Source organism: Bos indicus x Bos taurus, chromosome X (assembly GCF_003369695.1).
Source record: "Bos indicus x Bos taurus breed Angus x Brahman F1 hybrid chromosome X, Bos_hybrid_MaternalHap_v2.0, whole genome shotgun sequence".
NCBI lineage: Eukaryota > Metazoa > Chordata > Mammalia > Artiodactyla > Bovidae > Bos > Bos indicus x Bos taurus.
Window position 1 is genome coordinate 51,921,049 of NC_040105.1, and position 18,090 is coordinate 51,939,138.

Sequence of the window (18,090 nt, forward strand, 5' to 3'; positions counted from 1 at the left end):
ACCAGAAGGATAACTCCTGGATCTGTAGCTTCCCAGGACTATTAAGGTAGAGGATGTTTAGGGAATGCCTTCTCAGACATTATTCTCACCTCCAAAGTCAACGTTGGAGGTGTCAGATTCCTCCTCCTTGGTATCCCTGTCCTTATCTTGAGTATCAGTTCAATTGTTCATTCATGTCCAACTTCTTTGCAACCCCATGGACTGCAGCATACCAGGCTTCCTTCTCCATCACCAATTCCCAGAGCTTACTCAAACTCATGTCCATCGAGTCAGTGATGCCACCCAACTGTCCCATCCTCTGTCGTCCCCTTCTCCTGCCTTCAGTCTTTCCCAGCATCAGAATCTTTATTCTAATGAGTCATCCCTTCGCATCAGGTGGCCAAAGTATTTGAGCTTCAGCTTCAACATCAGTCCTTCCAATAAATATTCAGGATTGATTTCCTTTAGGATTGACTAGTTTGATCTCCTTGCAGTCCAAGAGACTCTCCAGAGTCTTCTCCAACACCGCAGTTCAAAAGCATCAATTGTTTGGCGCTCAGCTTTCTTTATGGTCCAACTCTCACATCCATACATGACTACTGGAAAAACCATAGCTTTGACTAGACTGACCTTTGTTGGCAGAGAATGTCTCTGCTTTTTTAATATGGTTGGTCATAGCTTTTCTTCCACAGAGCAAGTGTCTTAATTTCTTGGCTGCAGTCACCATTTGCAGTGATTTTGGAGACCCCCAAAATAAAGTCTGTCACTGTTTCCATTGTTTCCCCATCTATTTGCCATGAAGGGATGGGACCAGATGCCATGATCTTCATTGTTTGAATGTTGAGTTTTAAGCCAGCTTTTTCACTCTCCTCTTTAACCTTCATCAAGAGGCTCTTCAGTTTCTCTTCACTTTCTGCCATAAGGGTGGTGTCATCTGCATATCTGAGGTTATTGATATTCCTCCTGGTAATCTTGATTCCAGCTTGTGCTTCTTCCAGCCAAGCGTTTCTCATGATGTACTCTGCATGAAAGTTAAATAAGCAAGGTGACAATATACAGCCTTGATGTACTCCTTTCCCAATTCGGAACCAGTCCACTGTTCAATGTGTGGTTCTAACTGTTGCTTCTTAACCTGCATACAGGTTTCTCAGGAGGTAGGTACAGTGGTCTGGTATTCCCATCTCTTTAAGAATTTTTCACATTTTGCTGTGATCCACACAAAGGCTTTAACATAGTCAGTGAAGCAGAAATAGATTTTTTTCTGTAGAAAAGCACCAAGCAAGCATGAAAGCATATCTGAGGTATAGGGTTTTCAGAGTTTGAGGGAGAGACCCTGTCGAAATATTTCTGCAGATAATTTCAAGTTTTGTCTTGAGTGAGCAAAGGCTATACCTCAGTTTCTTTATTATTACATCTTACTATCAATGTCCAATAAAATATAGGTCAACAGTCCTCAGGGTCATGTTTAATGTAGCCAATAATAGGGATATCACTGTCTATAGGAGGAGTGTAGGGGGGTGGAGTTTGCATATTGACATTTTGTGCACTGTAGGGTTGTGGGGCAAATCTGGTTTGAATCTGGCTTCTACTTATTGGGTATATTGCTACTCTTGAGGAGAAGGCAGTGGCACCCCATTCCAGTACTCTTGCCTGGAAAATCTCATGGATGGAGGAGCCTGGTAGGCTGCAGTCCATGGGGTCGCTGAGGGTCGGACATGACTGAACGACTTCACTTTCACTTTTCACTTTCATGCATTGGAGAAGGAAATGGCAACCCACTCCAGTGTTCTTTCCTGGAGAATCCCAGGGATGGGGCATCCTGGTGGGCTGCCGTCTATGGGGTTGCAGAGTCGGACACAACTGAACTGACTCAGCAGCAGCTACTCTTGACCTCAGTAAACCAGAACTATCCTCTTCTCCAAGTTGTCGTAAGGATTAGAGGTAACAGATAATAGGGGGTCAGTATTATCTGTTATTACAGGTGATAAATGAGTTCTCAGAATATTTGTTGAGTGGGTATTAATGTAAATAATCCGAGACTAAACTGGATGAGAAAGCCTGGTAATCAAGTGGTATTCCCTTTTACAAATCAGGTAATGTGATGTCTCTGCCTCTAATCAAATGGTGAATAGCAGGCTGGGTTTCAGAATTCAGCTTGCTCTTTCCTGACACGATGGATGATCTGGGCATTTCTCACCCGAATTTACTTCGAAAGACTCCAGAGAGGCAAAAGGCAAATATAATCAAGTCTTTTGCTTTATAGGACATCACAGTTTAGTATTCTCTAAAGCATTGCTTAAAAACCACCATAGTACTTTTCCATGATTTCAGTGGAAATTTTAGGCTGACTTTTGTTTTGTCTTTTGTTTTGGTTCATTTAATTAACCAATATTTATTATTTCCTGCAAGAGCTAAGTGTACAGCAGTGAACAAAACAATCAAATAGGAAATATGCTCACAGCTTCATGGAGCTTACATCCCCGTGGGTAGGCTAACTTTGATTAATCCATACTCCCATACATGTGTGCAGCATTTCTTAACCTACCAATAATACACCAAATTAATATTGAGTGCTTGCTGTGTGCCAGGATTAAACAACAAGAAGTATAGAAAAGAAGTTCCAAGAGAAGACAGCAGCCAATCCAAGGCATTTGTTTAGATAATATTTTTCTTAATTTGATGCAGCCCTTTGGCTCAGGGGCCACTGTTTTCTCCCTTAAGAAAAACTGTACACAAGAAAAATTCTCATTACAAATGGATGCATAATTAAGAAAATTTGGAGGCTCTGAAAAGTGTAAATAAAGCTGTGTTATCCAGCCACCTATAGGGAGCCACTCATAATGTTGTATACGCTTTTCCCAGGGTTGGTTGGTTGGTTTTCCTCCTCACTCTGTGACAGATATTCACATTAATGTCAGGAAGTGATAGGTACAGGGTACAATAGGAGGGACACTCAGTCAAGTTTTAAGAGATTAAGAAGAGGATTGTCCTGGTTCTGATTAATACTGTTTCTGCTGTTCAAAACCCAAATAAATGTTCACTCTATAAGGTGAAACAGAGGCTAAGTAGTCCCCTACCCTCAACTTTCTTAGGTATTTTCTTTCCATTATTTCCTTCCCCTCTCCCCTACACTCTTTCAGTGAGGCCCCATAATTCTCTGCTTTCATTTACAGACAGTCTTTTCAAAAAAGTATTCTACACATGTAATCTATATAGCCTCACTTCCTAGTGATTCGTTGATTCATTCCAGTCTGGCTTTCTTTCCAACCACCCTACTGAAACTAATGCTTGACAAGTTATCTCTATTCCCAATTTCAACAAACATTTTTCTGGAAATACCTCGTTTTGACATTTGATCCAGTTGCCATCTTTTGCCTTTCATGATATTGTGATAAACTAGTTTTATTTCTACCCCACCAGCCTCTCCTTTGCTGGATTCTCCTCCTTTGCCTTCCCTTTATTAATTTTTTTTGTTTTAAATTAATTTATTTTAATTGGAGGCTAATTACTTTACAATATTGTAGTGGCTTTTGCCATACATTGACATGAATCAGCCACGGGGATACATGTGTTCCCCATCCTGAACCGCCCCCCCCCCCACCTCCCTCCCCATCCCATCCCTCAGGGTCATCCCAGTGCACCAGCCCTGAGCACCCTGTCTCATGTGTTGAACTGGACTGGTGATCTGTTTCACATATGATAATATACATGTTTCAGTGCTGTTCTCTCAAACCATCCCACCCTCGCCTTGTCCCACAGCATCCAAAAGTGTGTTCTTTACATCTGTGTCTCTTTTGCTGTCTCACATATAGGGTCATCATTACCATCTTTCTGAATACCATCTGTATGCATTAATATACTGTATTAGTTTTCCTTTCTAACTTCACTCTGTATAATAGGCTCCAGTTTCATCCACCTCATTAGAACTGACTCAAATGCCTTCTTTTTAATAGCTGAGTAATACTCCATTGTGTATACGTACCACAGCTTTCTTATCCATTCATCTGCTAATGGACATCTAGGTTGCTTCCATGTCTTGGCTATTATAAACAGTGCTGCGATGAACATTGGGGTACACGTGTCTCTTTCAATTCTGGTTTCCTCGGTGTGTCTGCCCAGCAGTGGGATTGCTGGGTCATAAGGCAGTTCTATTTCCAGTTTTTTAAGGAATCTCCACACTGTTCTCCATAGTGGCTGTACTAGTTTGCATTCACACCAACAGTGTAAGAGGGTTCCCTTTTCTCCACACCCTCTCCAGCATTTATTGTTTGTAGACTTTTGGACAGCAGCCATTCTGACTGGCATGAAATGGTACCTCATTGTGGTTTTGATTTGTATTTCTCTGATAATGAGTGATGTTGAGCATCTTTACATGTGTTTGTTAGCCATCTGTATGTCTTCTTTGAAGAAATGTCTATTTAGTTCTTTGACCCATTTTTTGATTGGGTCATTTATTTTTCTGAAATTGAGCTACAGGAGCTGCTTGTATATTTTTAAGATTAGTTCTTTGTTAGTTGCTTCGTTTGCTATTATTTTCTCCCATTCTGAAGGCTGTCTTTTCACCTTGCTTAGAGTTTCCTTCGTTGTGCAAAAGCTTTTAAGTTTAATTAGGTCCCATTTGTTTATTTTTGCTTTTATTTCCACTACTCTGGGAGGTGGGTCATAGAGGATGTTGCTGTGATTTGTGTCAGAGAATAGTCTGCCGATGTTTTCCTCTAGGAGTTTTTTAGTTTCTGGTGTTACATTTAGGTCTTTAATCCATTTTGAGTTTATTTTTGTGTATGGTGTTAGACAGTGTTCTAGTTTCCTTCTTTTACAAGTGGTTGACCAGTTTTCCCAGCACCACTTGTTAAAGAGATTGTCTTTTCTCCATTGTATATTCTTCCCTCCTTTGTCAAAGATTAGGTGTCCATAGGTGCATGGATTTGTCTCTGCTTTGCCTTCCCTTTAAATGTTAGAGCAAACAAGAACTCAGTTCTGTGTCTCTTTCCTTCCTTCTCTGTAAGTGATCATCTCCAGACCCATGGCTTCAAGTTCTGTCTATATGCTTGCAATCACAGATTTTATTCTCAGTGCGTACTTCTTTCCTGAACTCAGTTCTACAAATATTTGCATACCTACCACATGAAGGATGCTATATGAGATGCTGAGAAATTAACATTGTAGAAAATCAAACCAGTTATTAGTATATGTGCTGCTGAAGCAAGCACTCAAACCAGTTATTAATCGATAATTTCTATGAGAGAAATAAGCAGGGCACTGTCACTAAAAAATAGCAGTTAGACCAGCTTTAGGTGGATTGCCTTGGAAAGCCATTTTAGGTCTTAATTTAAAGTCAGATCCTGAAGTAGAGGTAGCTGTGGGAAGAATGAGTGTGGAGCAGAAGCACTGCAGTAGCAATAGCACCTGTAAAGGTCTAGAGGCCAGAAAGAATTCAGAATAGTCCAGAAACTAAACAGAAAGACTGATATGTGTAGAGAGGCGATTGGAGAGAGTTCCAGGAGCCAAATTATGCCAGGGCTCTTTGGGTCATGGTTAGAATTTGGAAATAATTCTAGGAAAACTTTTGTAAGGTTTTAAACAAGGAAGGTAACTTGAGCTGATTTATGTTTCAAGAAGATTACTTTTGCTGTTCTCTGGAGAATGGATTGGATGAAAGTGAGTACGGAAGTAGGGAGATTGGTTATCCATATTTCACAGGTGAGGAAACAGAAGTGCACATCACACGATTTGTCCATATGCTCATACAGTACATAATATAGCAGGGATTCTAATCTGGGTTTCCTGATTTGGAGCCTGTGTTATGATCTGGTGCTTCTCAACTTCATATATGAATCACTAGAAGATCTTAAAATACAGATCAATTCTTCAGGTCTAGGTGGGGCCTAAGATTTTGCATTTTTAATAACTCCCAAGTGATCTCAGTGCTGCTGATCCTTCAACCATACTTTGAATAATAAGGCCAGTCTACCAATACACTCTACTGCTCTTGACCCAGGTTTGGAACTACAGTTGTCCTCTGCTTTAGCTTATTTCAATATTGAAAGTCTTTCTAAAATTGATCAACTGAAGGTGGTTACTACAGAATGTAGTAATGACTTCGCTTGGTGTATTTTAATTGTGCACTCTTGGCTTGATATAAAACCTACAAAACCAAGATTCAAACTTCAAAGATAAGTGAAACTGGGGGGGTGGTGGTGAAGAAGTGAAAAAATAGTTAATTAAATAGAAGTATTTAAGTTTAATGGTAATTGCTACCATTACCATGGTGGTGGTTCATAATAATTCATTAGATTTCTGCAAGTTGATCTTTCCAACCTAAGTTTAGAAAGAAATATTTTTTATGTGTAGAGATTGCTTGGTATACAGAGTTCTTGTCTGACTGAAGAAAAGCAATAGGTCATTTCCAGGAATTTATTTAGAATTAGCTTCTTTTTGTTAGAGGTTTTTTTATGTAATGAGGTTTTCATTTGTTTAATTTCTAAACATTAGGTAGAACTCATTCTCCAGTTATTGTTCCATCATTAGTGAGATTGATAATAGCTTTTCACCTTGTGACCCAGCTTCCTGTCTTACAGTGTTTTTTTGAACAATAGGATCCAACAATGTAGGGGAGTTTGTCACAAATTGGTATTTTCATGTGCAGGTATTTATTGTTGTAATGAAACTAGCAAATATTTGAATACCATGTTATTGAAGTATGGACTTGGGAATCAGAAAGACCTGGATTTAGATCTTGGAGCCTACATTCACTAAACAGGCAAGGCATTTAATTTCTCTGAGCCTCAGTTTTCTGTCTATAAATGGGGACAGAACTTGGCTTGAATGGTGAGGGTTGTGTTAAAGACTATTTTATGAATCCCCTGTGCAGCATGTCTCAAAGTATATTCTTTGAGATTCTTAAATTAGACTTCTAGTAGATGCCAACTGGGGGAGGGGAGCAGGGAATGGCTCTGTGCCCTAATAAGTTTCCATTATCCAGGATTTCTTGGAACTGTAAGTAATGTCAGTCAGCCATGTGACTGTCCTAAAGGAAGAGAAATTTGTTGTTGTTCAGTCGCTAAGTCATTTCCAACTCTTTGCAACCCCATGGACTGCAGCATGCCAGGCTTCAGGTTTCCCAAGAACCTAGTCTTTGTGAACAAGATACTCTAAAATGTTTTGGGAAATACCAGCCTAAGTATTGTCTGGCTTGTAGTAAGCACTCAAAAAGTATTCTCCCTTCCCACTGTGAAACCAGCTTCACTTCAGTTCAGTTCAGTCGCTCAGTCATGTCCGACTCTTTATGACCCCGTGAACCGCAGCATACCAGGCTTCCCTGTCTATCACCAACTCCTGGAGTCTACCCAAACCCATGTCCATAGAGTCAGTGATGCCATCCAATCATCTTATCCTCTGTCGTCCCCTTCTCCTCCTACCATCAATCTTTCCGAGCATCAGGGTCTTTTCAATGAGTCAGCTCTTAGCATCAGGTGGCCAAAGTACTGGAGTTTCAGCTTCAATATCAGTCCTTCCATTGAACACCCAGGACTGATCTCCCTTAGGATGGACTGGTTGGATCTCCTTGCAGTCCAAGGGACTCTCAAGAGTCGTCTCCAACACCACAGTTCAAAGGCATCAATTCTTTGTGCTCAGCTTTCTTTACAGTCCAACTCTCACATCCATACATGACTACTGGAAAAACCTTAGCCTTGACTAGACGGACCTTCGTTGGCAAAGTAATGTCTCTGCTTTTTAATATGCTGTCTAGATTGGTCATAACTTTCCTTCCAAGGAGTAAGCATCTTTTAATTTCATGGCTGCAATCACCATCTGCAGTGATTTTGGAGCCCCCAAAAATAAAGTCTGACACTGTTTCCCCATCTATTTCCCATGAAGTGATAGGACCAGATGCTATAATCTTAGTTTTCTGAATGTTGAGTTTTAAGCCAACTTTTTCACTCTCCACTTTCACTTTCATCAAGAGGCTTTTTAGTTCCTCTTCACTTTCTGCCATAAGGGTGGTGTCATCTGCATATCTGAGGTTATTGATATTTCTCCCGGCAATCTTGTTTCCAGCTTGTGCTTCCTCCAGCCCAGCGTTTCTCGTGATGTACTCTGCATATAAGTTAAATAAGCAGGGTGACAATATACAGCCTTGACGTACTCCTCCTATTTGGAACAAGTCTGTTGTTCCATGTCCAGTTCTAACTGTTGCTTCCTGACCTGCATACAGATTTCTCAAGAGGCAGGTCAGGTGGTCTGGTATTCCCATCTCTTTCAGAATTTTCCACAGTTTATTGTGATCCACACAGTAAAAGGCTTTGGCATAGTCAATAAAGCAGAAATAGCTGTTTTTCTGAAACTCTCTTGCTTTTTCGATGATCCAGCAGATGTTGGCAGTTTGATCTCTGGCTCCTCTGCCTTTTCTAAAACCAGCTTAAACATCTGGAAGTTCACAGTTCACGTATTGCTGAAGCCTGGCTTGGAAAATTTTAAGCATTACTTTACTAGCGTGTGAGATGAGCACATTAAGGAAAATTTTAAGCATTACTTTACTAGCGTGTGAGATGAGCACATTAATAGAATAACTAGGAACGACAAAAAAAACTTGAATTTTCTTAATTAATGTCTCACAGGCAGTGATACTTCTTTTTTAGACTATAGGTATTTCTTGCAAAAAAGTTATAAAAGCCAGGTTAACATTTCATCTAGGAGGACATGTGCTTGATCAATTGTTTTGGCTTGTTTCACTTTTTTTTACTTTGGTGCCTATTATCTGAATCTGTTTATGAAAAGTTTCGAACCTGAACAAAACTGAAAAAGCTGAATGCACTTGCTCTCCCAGAACCTTGACAGCTAGAGCATAGGCATGAGACCTCAGCTTCACCAACTAGATGGTCATTCTTGGGACTTTGTGTCTAGAGCCACTGATGCAAATAACCTGAGACCATTTAGAAATCATACCGCTGCCAGCAGCTGCTTCTGGGCTTCCAGCATAGGTACTTCCAACTAAGCTGTGTCTGTGGGAGGTCGTTGGCTGTAGTTCCAGGATGCCTGGCTTCCTCGGCTCCTTCTGTTTTCTGATGTGGATCTCTAACCTTTCCTGTCAGTAGCATGAGCTATCAGTTATCCTTCCAGTAAATTATATTTTCACTTTGGTTCACCAGAGTCCATTGTTTTCCACCCAGACCCTTAACTGGTACAGAATAAGTCAAAATTGCTTTAGTTGAAGTGAGGTTGTGTGAAGATTTGCCAGCGATTTCATGTACATTTTTTAAAACAGTAAAATCATTGTGAGTTGTTTATTTGCATAAGATTTAGTCAGTGCTCTTGTTTTGGAAGACTGTGGTGGGTTTTTTTATTGTTGGGTTTGAGAATTCTTTATATATTCTAGATAGTATATGTGGTTTACAAATCTCTCTCCCAGTAGATTTTAAAGTTTACATTTAAGTCCATGATCTTTTATTTTTTTAGATGTAATTGATGTTTGACATTACATTAGTTTGATGTTCAATATAATGATTCCATATTTGTATATATTGTGAAATGATCACAATAAGTCTAGTTAGCATCTATCAGCATAGTTACAATTTTTTTCTTGTGATGAGAACCCTTAAGATATACTCCTAGCAACTTTCAAATATACAGTACAATATTAACTGTAGTTGTCATGCTGCACATTACATCTGCATGGCTTGTTTTATAACTGGAAGTTTGTGCCTTTTGACTGTCTTCACCTATTTCCCCCATCCCCAAACCCCTGCCTCTGTCAGACACCAATCTATTCCATGTATCTGTAAATTTTGTATTTTGGGTTTTGTGGGTTTGTTTGAGATTCCACAAATGAATGAAATCATACGGAATTTATCTTTTATGTCTGGCTTATTTCACTTAGCATAATGCCCTCAAGGTTCATTCATGTTAGTACAGATGACAAGGTTTCCATCTTTTTTATAAGACTGTTCATCCATCAGTGGACACTTAGGTTGCTTCCATGTCTTAGCTATTGGAAAGTAATGCTGCAGTAAATATAGGGTTGCATATATCTCTGATCCAGCATCCACCCACTGGATCATAAAGCAGGGGAATACCAGAAAAACATCTACCTATGTTTTATCAGCTGTGCTAAAGCCTTTGACTGTGTGGATCATAACAAACTGTGGGAAGGTCTTAAAGAGATGGGGATACCAGATCATCTTACCTGTCTCCTGAGAAACCTGTATGCGGGTCAAGAAGCAACAGTTAGAACCCATATGGAACAACTGGTTCAGGATTGAGAAAGGAATATGACAGGGCTATCTGCTGTCACCATGTTTATTTAACCTATACACTGAGCACATCATAAAAAATGCCAGGCTGGATGAGCTACAAGCTGGATCAAGATAGATGGGAGAAACATCAACAACCTCAGATATGCGGATGATACCACTCTAATGACAGGGAAGAGCCTCTTGATGACGGTGAAGGAAGAGAGAGCTGGCTTAAAACTAAATATTAAAAAAACGAAGATCCCCATCCCCATTACTTGATGGCAAATAGAAGGGGGAAAGGTGGAAGTAGTAATAGATTTCTTCTTCTTGGGCTCAAAAATCACTGTGGATGGTGATTGCAATCATGAAATCAGAAGACAGTCACTTCTTGGCAGGAAAGCTATGACAAACCTAGACAGTGTGTTGAAAAGCAGAGACATTATTCTGCCAACATAGGTCCATATAGTTCAGGCTGTGGTCTTCCCAGTGATCATGTATGGTTATGAGAGCTGAACTGTAAAGAAGGCAGAGCGCCAAAGAATTGATGCCTTTGAACTGTGGTGCTGGAGAAAACTCCTGAGGTGAAAGACTCCTGGTACTGGAGAAGATTCCCGGACAGTAAGGAGGTCAGACCAGTCCATCTTAAGGGAAATCAAGCCTGAATACTCATTGGAAGGGCTGATGCTAAAGCTAAAAAGTTAAAAGTTGCTCTGCTGCTGCTGCTAAGTCGCTCAGTCATGCAACCCCATGGACTGTAGCCTGCCAGGCTCCTCTATCCATGGAATTCTCCAGGCCAGAATATTGAAGTGGGTAGCCATTCCCCTCTCCAGGGGATCTTCCCAACCCAAAGATCGAACCCAGGTCTGCCACATTGCAGGTAAATTCTTTACTGAGTGAGCCACCAGAGAAGCCCAAGTTGAAGCTCCAGTATTTTGATCACCTGATGCAAACAGCAGAATCATTGGAAAAGTCCCTGATGCTGGGAAAGATTGAGGGCAGAAGGAGAAGAGGGTGTAAGAGGATGAGCTGGCTGGATGGCATCACTGGTGCCATGGACATAAACTTGGGCAAACTTTAGGAGATGGTGAGGGACAGGGAGACCTGGAGTGCTGCAGTCCATGGGGTCGCAAAGTCAGACACAACTGAGCAACTGAACAATAATAACAGTATCTTTTCAAGTTTTTTCATTGCCTTTGGATAAATATCCAAAAGTGGAATTCCTGGATTGTATTTTTAATTTTTTGAGGAACCTCCATACTGTTTTCCACAGTGGCTGCACCAGTTTACATTCCCACCAATAGTGCACAGGAGTTCCCTTTGCTACACATCCTTATCTGATGATCCATTTTGAGTTAATTTTTATATATTAAAATATGAGGCTGAGGTCAGAGTTCATCTTTTTGCCTATAGCTATCTACTTGATCTGGTACCATTTGTTGATAAAAATATCCTTTGATTTTCTTGCTTTATTTTACTATACTGTAAAACAGTAAAAGATACAGAAAAAATACAAGTAAAAGAAACATACATAATCCATTTGGTTAGATTAAGGTAACATTTTGATGCATACCCCTTCTAAGCTGTTTTCTTTAGATATGGGTTTATACTATTTATTCTGTTTCATAGCCTTATTTCACTGTGATAGAATTTCACTGTGTTAATAGAATTGTGCAGTGTTTTTAACAGCCGTGTAATGCTCCATTTTAAACCAACCCTATTCTGGATATTTGCATCTTTCCAATTCACTGTTAGACATGGTCATGCAGTATGGATTCTTGTGATTAAATATTTATATACACTTTCATGATTTTCTTTGGGTAAGTTCCCAGAAGTGGGATTGCTAAGTTTTCCAGAAAATTGCAGGATATGGTGAATTTTTTCCATCCTGAGGTGTGTTTAAGAAAACTTTTTACTCTTGTTTTCAAGTATGAGTTTGAGAGTGAGTGAGGGGTGGGGGACATTTTAATTTTACCTTAGATTGATTACAAGCTGGTGGGCCAGCTTGTACATGGATATGGGCCAGCTTTATCTGGAGAGATTCTTTATCCCTCCCTACCTCATACCTATGCCTCTGAGTTGGTTTGCATCATGATTCTCTTTTACTTTAAAAATTTTGTGTTCTGTTTATTCTGTATTTTCTGAGTCCATGCATGTAGAGCTCAAGTTTGCAACGTTAAGTTCTCACTTTTGGGGAAATTTTCTTTTCAGATCATAAAACAAAATTGGAAACATGAAAGTAGACAGGACTAAACTGAAAAAGACTCCTACTGAGGCTGTAAGTATCCAAAGTTTGCCTGTTTTTTTCATTTCGGGAAAAAATTCTTTGCAGTCAGTTCACTCATACTGATCTTCCAAACATATCATCACTTACATATATACAATGTAGTAAAATAGCAACTTGTATTGAAACATTGTTAACATTCATGTAGACTTCTTATGCTGTAGTTCAAGGAGCACAAGCTTTGGAATTAGACCTGGGTTTGAATTTTACTAGATTTTTGTGTCTGAGAGTTTATTAACTTGCCTGGTTTCCACAGCTATAAAATAGCTTTGATAATTCCTCACTACTTGATGTGAAGCAGGTTTTCAGCAAAGTATTGGGCACATAATTAATCAGTTCATTTTCTAAATATAGGCCACTTGGTTTTTTAAAAACTGGAACTACCTGGCAGGTATCAGCCATGGGTATCACTACTGATATTTGTTCCAGTCCTTAAAAGATTATTACATGGGCAGTTCTCCTGCCCTTTCCTTCATTTTTACACTAATGAGTTTGAGAAGAAGTGTTGTCTTCCCACATCTTCTCCAGCATTGCAGGTTATCTTTTAAAATTTTGTTAATAGGTGGAGAAAATGTATTTCACTGTTCTAATTGCATGCCTTAATACATATATTTTCACATTCACTGGCCTTATGCCAGTTATCTGCTAGTGCTGTTTTATTTTGTATTTGACATTGAAATGTCAGTTTCTTACTGAATGCCATATATACTGAGTATATATATATATTTTACATACCCATTTATTTCCTTTTCATTTGGTTTTTGATATGTTTTTAAATCAAGAATTTTCAACAATTATATACTCAAATTTTTTCAGAACTGAAGAACAAAAAGAAAACTTGCATGATGTCCTTAAACTTCCATGATAATTCAACCTTATAGATAGTCAGAGAAATTCAAATTCAGTTTCTTTATCTTTTACCTAGTAGTTTGTTATGGATTTGTTCTTGGAGTCATGCTTATGTGCAAATTCCTGATTCATGTTACTTGACAGCTACTAGTAAGTTACTTAGGATAAACTGGAAATGGAATTTTTAGATCATTGACTATGTACATTTTTAAGGCCTGAAAATGCCTATTTTCTTCAGGCAGCAAGCCCAATTTCCCATACTGTGATCAATACTAGATATTATTTTTAAGGAAAACATGTGTTTATTTGCCATTATTTATTTGGCCCTCTACACATTTCTTCCACCAGTCTATTTTCTATATGTGTGAGCTTGGGTTTCTTTTGCTGTTTGCTTTTTGTTTTTTAAATTCCATATATATAAGTAAGCTGATGGTATTTTGTCTTTCTCTGACGTATTTCAGTGCTCTCAAGGTTGATGCATATTGTTACAAATGACAAGATTTCTTTCTTTATATGGCTGAATAGTATTTCATTGTATATAGGTACCACATCTTCTTTATCCATTCATCTATCAATGGACACTTAGGGTGTTTCCATATCTTGGCTGTTCATGTTGCAGTAAACATGGGTGTTCATATATCCTTTCAAGTTAATGTTTTCACTCTCTAGATGAATACCCAGAATTGGAATTGCTGGATCGTATGGTAGTTCTGTTTTTAATTTTTTGAGGAACCCCCATACTGTTCTCTCTAGTGGCTGCACACTTATTGATCACTTTATGTATCAGTAGCTGTGTGAAGGATTTTTTTCCCCTAGATTTGACATCTTTATTGGAGCAACTCAGTATATACTGTGGCAGTTGGTATGCAGCCATTGAACTGACCTTTCTTTTGCATTACCATAAGTAAGGAAAATCTCAGTCTGTTTACATTTATGTAGCAGGGACAAGATGGTAAAGATTTACTTTTGTCCCTGGTGCATTTAGTAAACTCCAAGGTCCATAGGGATCTTGATACTCCTGATAAAACAGCATTGTTCTGGTATGTTAAATTGATGCTATTATGCTAACTGGCATAATAAATTCAAATCCTAAAAGATGATGCTGTCCTAAAAAAGTGCTACACTCAATATGCCAGCAAATTTGGAAAACTCAGCAGTGGCCACAGGACTGGAAAAGGGCAGTTTTCATTCCAGTCCCAAAGAAAGGCAATGCCAAGGAATGTTCAAACTACCACACAATTGCATTCATTTCACACACTAGCAAAGTAATACTCAAAATTCTCCAAGCTAGGCTTCAACAATACGTGAACCAAGAACATCCAGATGTTCAAGCTGGAATTAGAGAAGGCAGAGGAACCAGAGGTCAAATTGCCAATATCCATTGGATCGTAGAAAAAGCAATGAATTCCAGAAAAACAACTACTGCTTTATTGACTATGCCAGAGCCTTGGACTGTGTGGATCACAACAAACTGTGGAAAATTCTTAAAGAGATAGGAATACCAGACCACCTTACCTGCCTCCTGAGAAATCTGTATGCAGGCTAAGAAGCACCAGTTAGAACCAGAGATGGAACAACAGACTGGTTCCAAATTGGGAAAGGACTGCATCAAGGCTGTATATTGTCACCCTGCTTATTTAACTTATATGCAGAGTACATCATGTGAAATTCCAGGCTGAATGAAACACAAGCTTGGAATCAAGATTGCCGGGAGAAATATCAGTAACCTCACGTATGCAGATGACATCACCCTTATGGCAGAAAGTGAAGAGGAGCTAAAGAACCTTTGATGAAGGTGATAGAGGAGAGTGAAAAAGCTGGCTTAAAACTCAACATTCAAAAAATGAAGATCCAGTCCCATCACTTCATTGCAAATAGATGGAGAAACAATGGAAACAGTGACAGACTTTATTTTCTTGGGCTCTAAAATCACTCCAGATGGTGACTGCAGCCATGAAATTAAAAGACACTTACTCCTTGGGAAAAAAACTATGACAAACTTAGACAGCATATTAAAAATGCAGAAACATTCCTTTGCAGACACAGGTCTGTCTAGTCAAAGCTGTGGTTTTTCCAGTAGTCATGTATAGATGTGAGAGTTGGACCATAAAAAAAACTGAGTGCTGAAGAATTGATACTTTTGAACTGTGGTGTTGGAGAAGGCTCTTGAGAGTCCCTTGGACTGCAAGGAGATCAACCCAGTCAATCCTAAAGGAAATCAGTCCTGAATATTCATTGGAAGGACTGAAGCTGAAGCTCCAATACTTTGGCCACCTGATGCCAAGGGCTGACTCATTAGAATAAAGATTCTGATGCTGGGAAAGATTGAAGACAGGAGAAGAAGGGGATGACAGAGGATGATATGGTTGGATGGCAACACCGACTCTATGACTATGAGTTTGAGTAAGCTCCAGAAGTTTGTAATGGACAGGGAAGCCTGGCATGCCGCAGTCCATGGGGTTACAGACAGTCGAACACAACTAAGGGACTGAACTGAACTGATGCTAACTGGGGCTTGTGACCAGAAAACACAAGCACTTAAGATGCCTTAGACATACATGTGCCAGAGAGTGCCCTTTGAATGTTGAGTGCCTACCAGAAGTCTGGGAAATGTCAAGATTTCCTTCTCAAGTGAGAGACATATTTCCACACCTTGTACCACACACCATGAAGGTAGAGGAACAGTGTGTGCAATGACTCTTTAGATTTTGGAGGCAGCATATGTCATGTTTACGCATGCTATTTTGATCCATATACTGGATAACTTCCAGGGTGACAGTAATGTTTGGATCTAGAAAAGACTGCAAAAGGTTCAAGCTCTGATGTAAACTGCCCTACTCCATGGACATTATGGTCTAGTAGATCCAGGTGTCTACCTTGGTGTCAGCCGAAGGCACTATGTGATGCCTCTGGCAAGCCCCAATAGGAGAATAACAGCTTAAGACCTAGGGGGTAGAGTTTGGCCATTAGAAATTGAAGTGGTATTGATAGTAGGCTCAAGTAGATCCAAAAGGCACAAGTGAACTGCATGAGCAGGTAGTTCACACTCCTATGTTACCTGTTTCTACTGCTTCATACCTCTCCCTCAACCTGTATGACTTAAAGAAAAAAAAGGTGCACGTCTGGTTTGTGGAAGGATTTTGTGCCAAGAATTTTTAATGCCTTAAATTTTCACAGAAATTTGAGATAGTTCTTAATGCTCACTTTAGAGAGAGGAAAGATATCAGACTTAGCTTTTAAAAAAAATTTGCCCTTGAGCCCCTATTGTTCCATGTTCAGTTTTGGCTGCTGAAAATGCCCCTAGTTTAAATCTCACAACATTGCTAGATAAATAGGTTGTGTTAATTTATTTTGTGAAAGAGGATACAGAGAGTCAGAGATGTGGCTTACCAGCTACCTTAATTCTAAAGCCCATGGTCACACAAGATGGACAGGTCACAGTGGAGAGTTCTGATAAAACGTGGTCCACTGGAGAAGGGAATGGCAAACCACTTCAGTATTCTTGCAGTGAGAACCCCATGAAAAACAAAAGGAAATGACACTGAAAGATGAACTCCCCGAGTTGGTAGGTGCCCAATATGCTACTGGAGAAGAGTGGAGAAATAACTCCAGAAAGAATGAAGAGACAGCGCCAAAGCAAAAACAATGCCAAATTGTTGATGTGACTGGTGATGGAAGTAAAGTCCGATGTTATAAAGAACAGTATAGCGTAGGAATCTGGAATGTTAGGTCCATGAATCAAGGTAAATTGGAAGTGGTCAAACAGGAGATGGCAAGAGGGAATATCAATATTGTAGGAATCAGTGAACTAAAATGGACTGGATTGGGTGAATTTAATTCAGATGACTATTATATCTACTGCTTAGAAGAAATGGAGTAGCCCTCAAAGTCAACAAGAGAGTCTGAAATGCAGTACTTAGGTGCAATCTGAAAGATGACAGAATGATCTCTGTTCGTTTCCAAGGCAAACCATTCAATATCACAGTAATCCAAGTCTATGCTGCAAGCAGGAATTCTGAAGAAGCTGAAGTTGAACATTATACAAAGACCTATAAGACCTTCTAGAACTAACACCCCCAAAAGATGTCCTTTTCATTATAGGGGATTGGAATGCAAAAGTGAGAAGTCAAGAGATCTATAAAGAAAGCTGAGTGCTGAAAAATTGATGCTTTTGAACTGTGGTGTTGTAGAAGACTCTTGAGAGTCCCTTGAACTGCAAGGAGATCAAACCAGTCAATCCTAAAGGAAATCAGTCCTGAATATTCATTGGAACTGCAACTCCAATACTTTGGTCACCTAATGCAAAGAACTGAATCATTAGAAAAGACCCTGATGCTGGGAAAGATTAAAGGCAGGAGGAGAAGGGGACGACAGAGGATGAGATGGTTGAATGGCATCACCGACTCGATGGACATGAATTTGATCAAGCTCCTGGAGTTGTTGAAGGACAGGGAAACCTGGTGTGCTTCAGTCCATGGGGTCGCAAAGAATTGGACATGACAGAGCGACTGAACTGCCTGATGTTCTTTGTAACAGTATGCTGTCTCTCAATATTTACGCTCCTGTTATGTGAGATAAGTGCTTTATGTGTGTGCAAACACTTGAGCTTCACATTTCCAAGGTAGTTCTTAAAAGGTCTTTTTTCCTGATGAGAAAACTGTGGCTAAGAGGTTGGATTTGCCTATGATCAAACAGCTTAGTAAACATCGAGCTAAAAACTGAACCCAGATTTGTTTGGTTCCAAATCTA

At 39.5% G+C, this 18,090-nt stretch overlaps 1 protein-coding gene across 12 annotated transcripts in view; it reads left to right on the forward strand.

Moving 5' to 3' along the window:
* The window catches only part of HUWE1 (HECT, UBA and WWE domain containing 1, E3 ubiquitin protein ligase), a 157,333-nt gene that overhangs the window by 25,544 nt on the left and 113,699 nt on the right, over positions 1–18,090 (forward strand). For all 12 annotated transcript variants that reach the window (XM_027533172.1, XM_027533183.1, XM_027533176.1 and 9 more), the window contains one exon: positions 12,420–12,486. In XM_027533172.1, coding sequence (XP_027388973.1) covers positions 12,442–12,486 — 45 coding nt within the window. In that variant the 5' untranslated portion in view covers positions 12,420–12,441. The remainder of the gene's footprint in view (positions 1–12,419; positions 12,487–18,090) is intronic.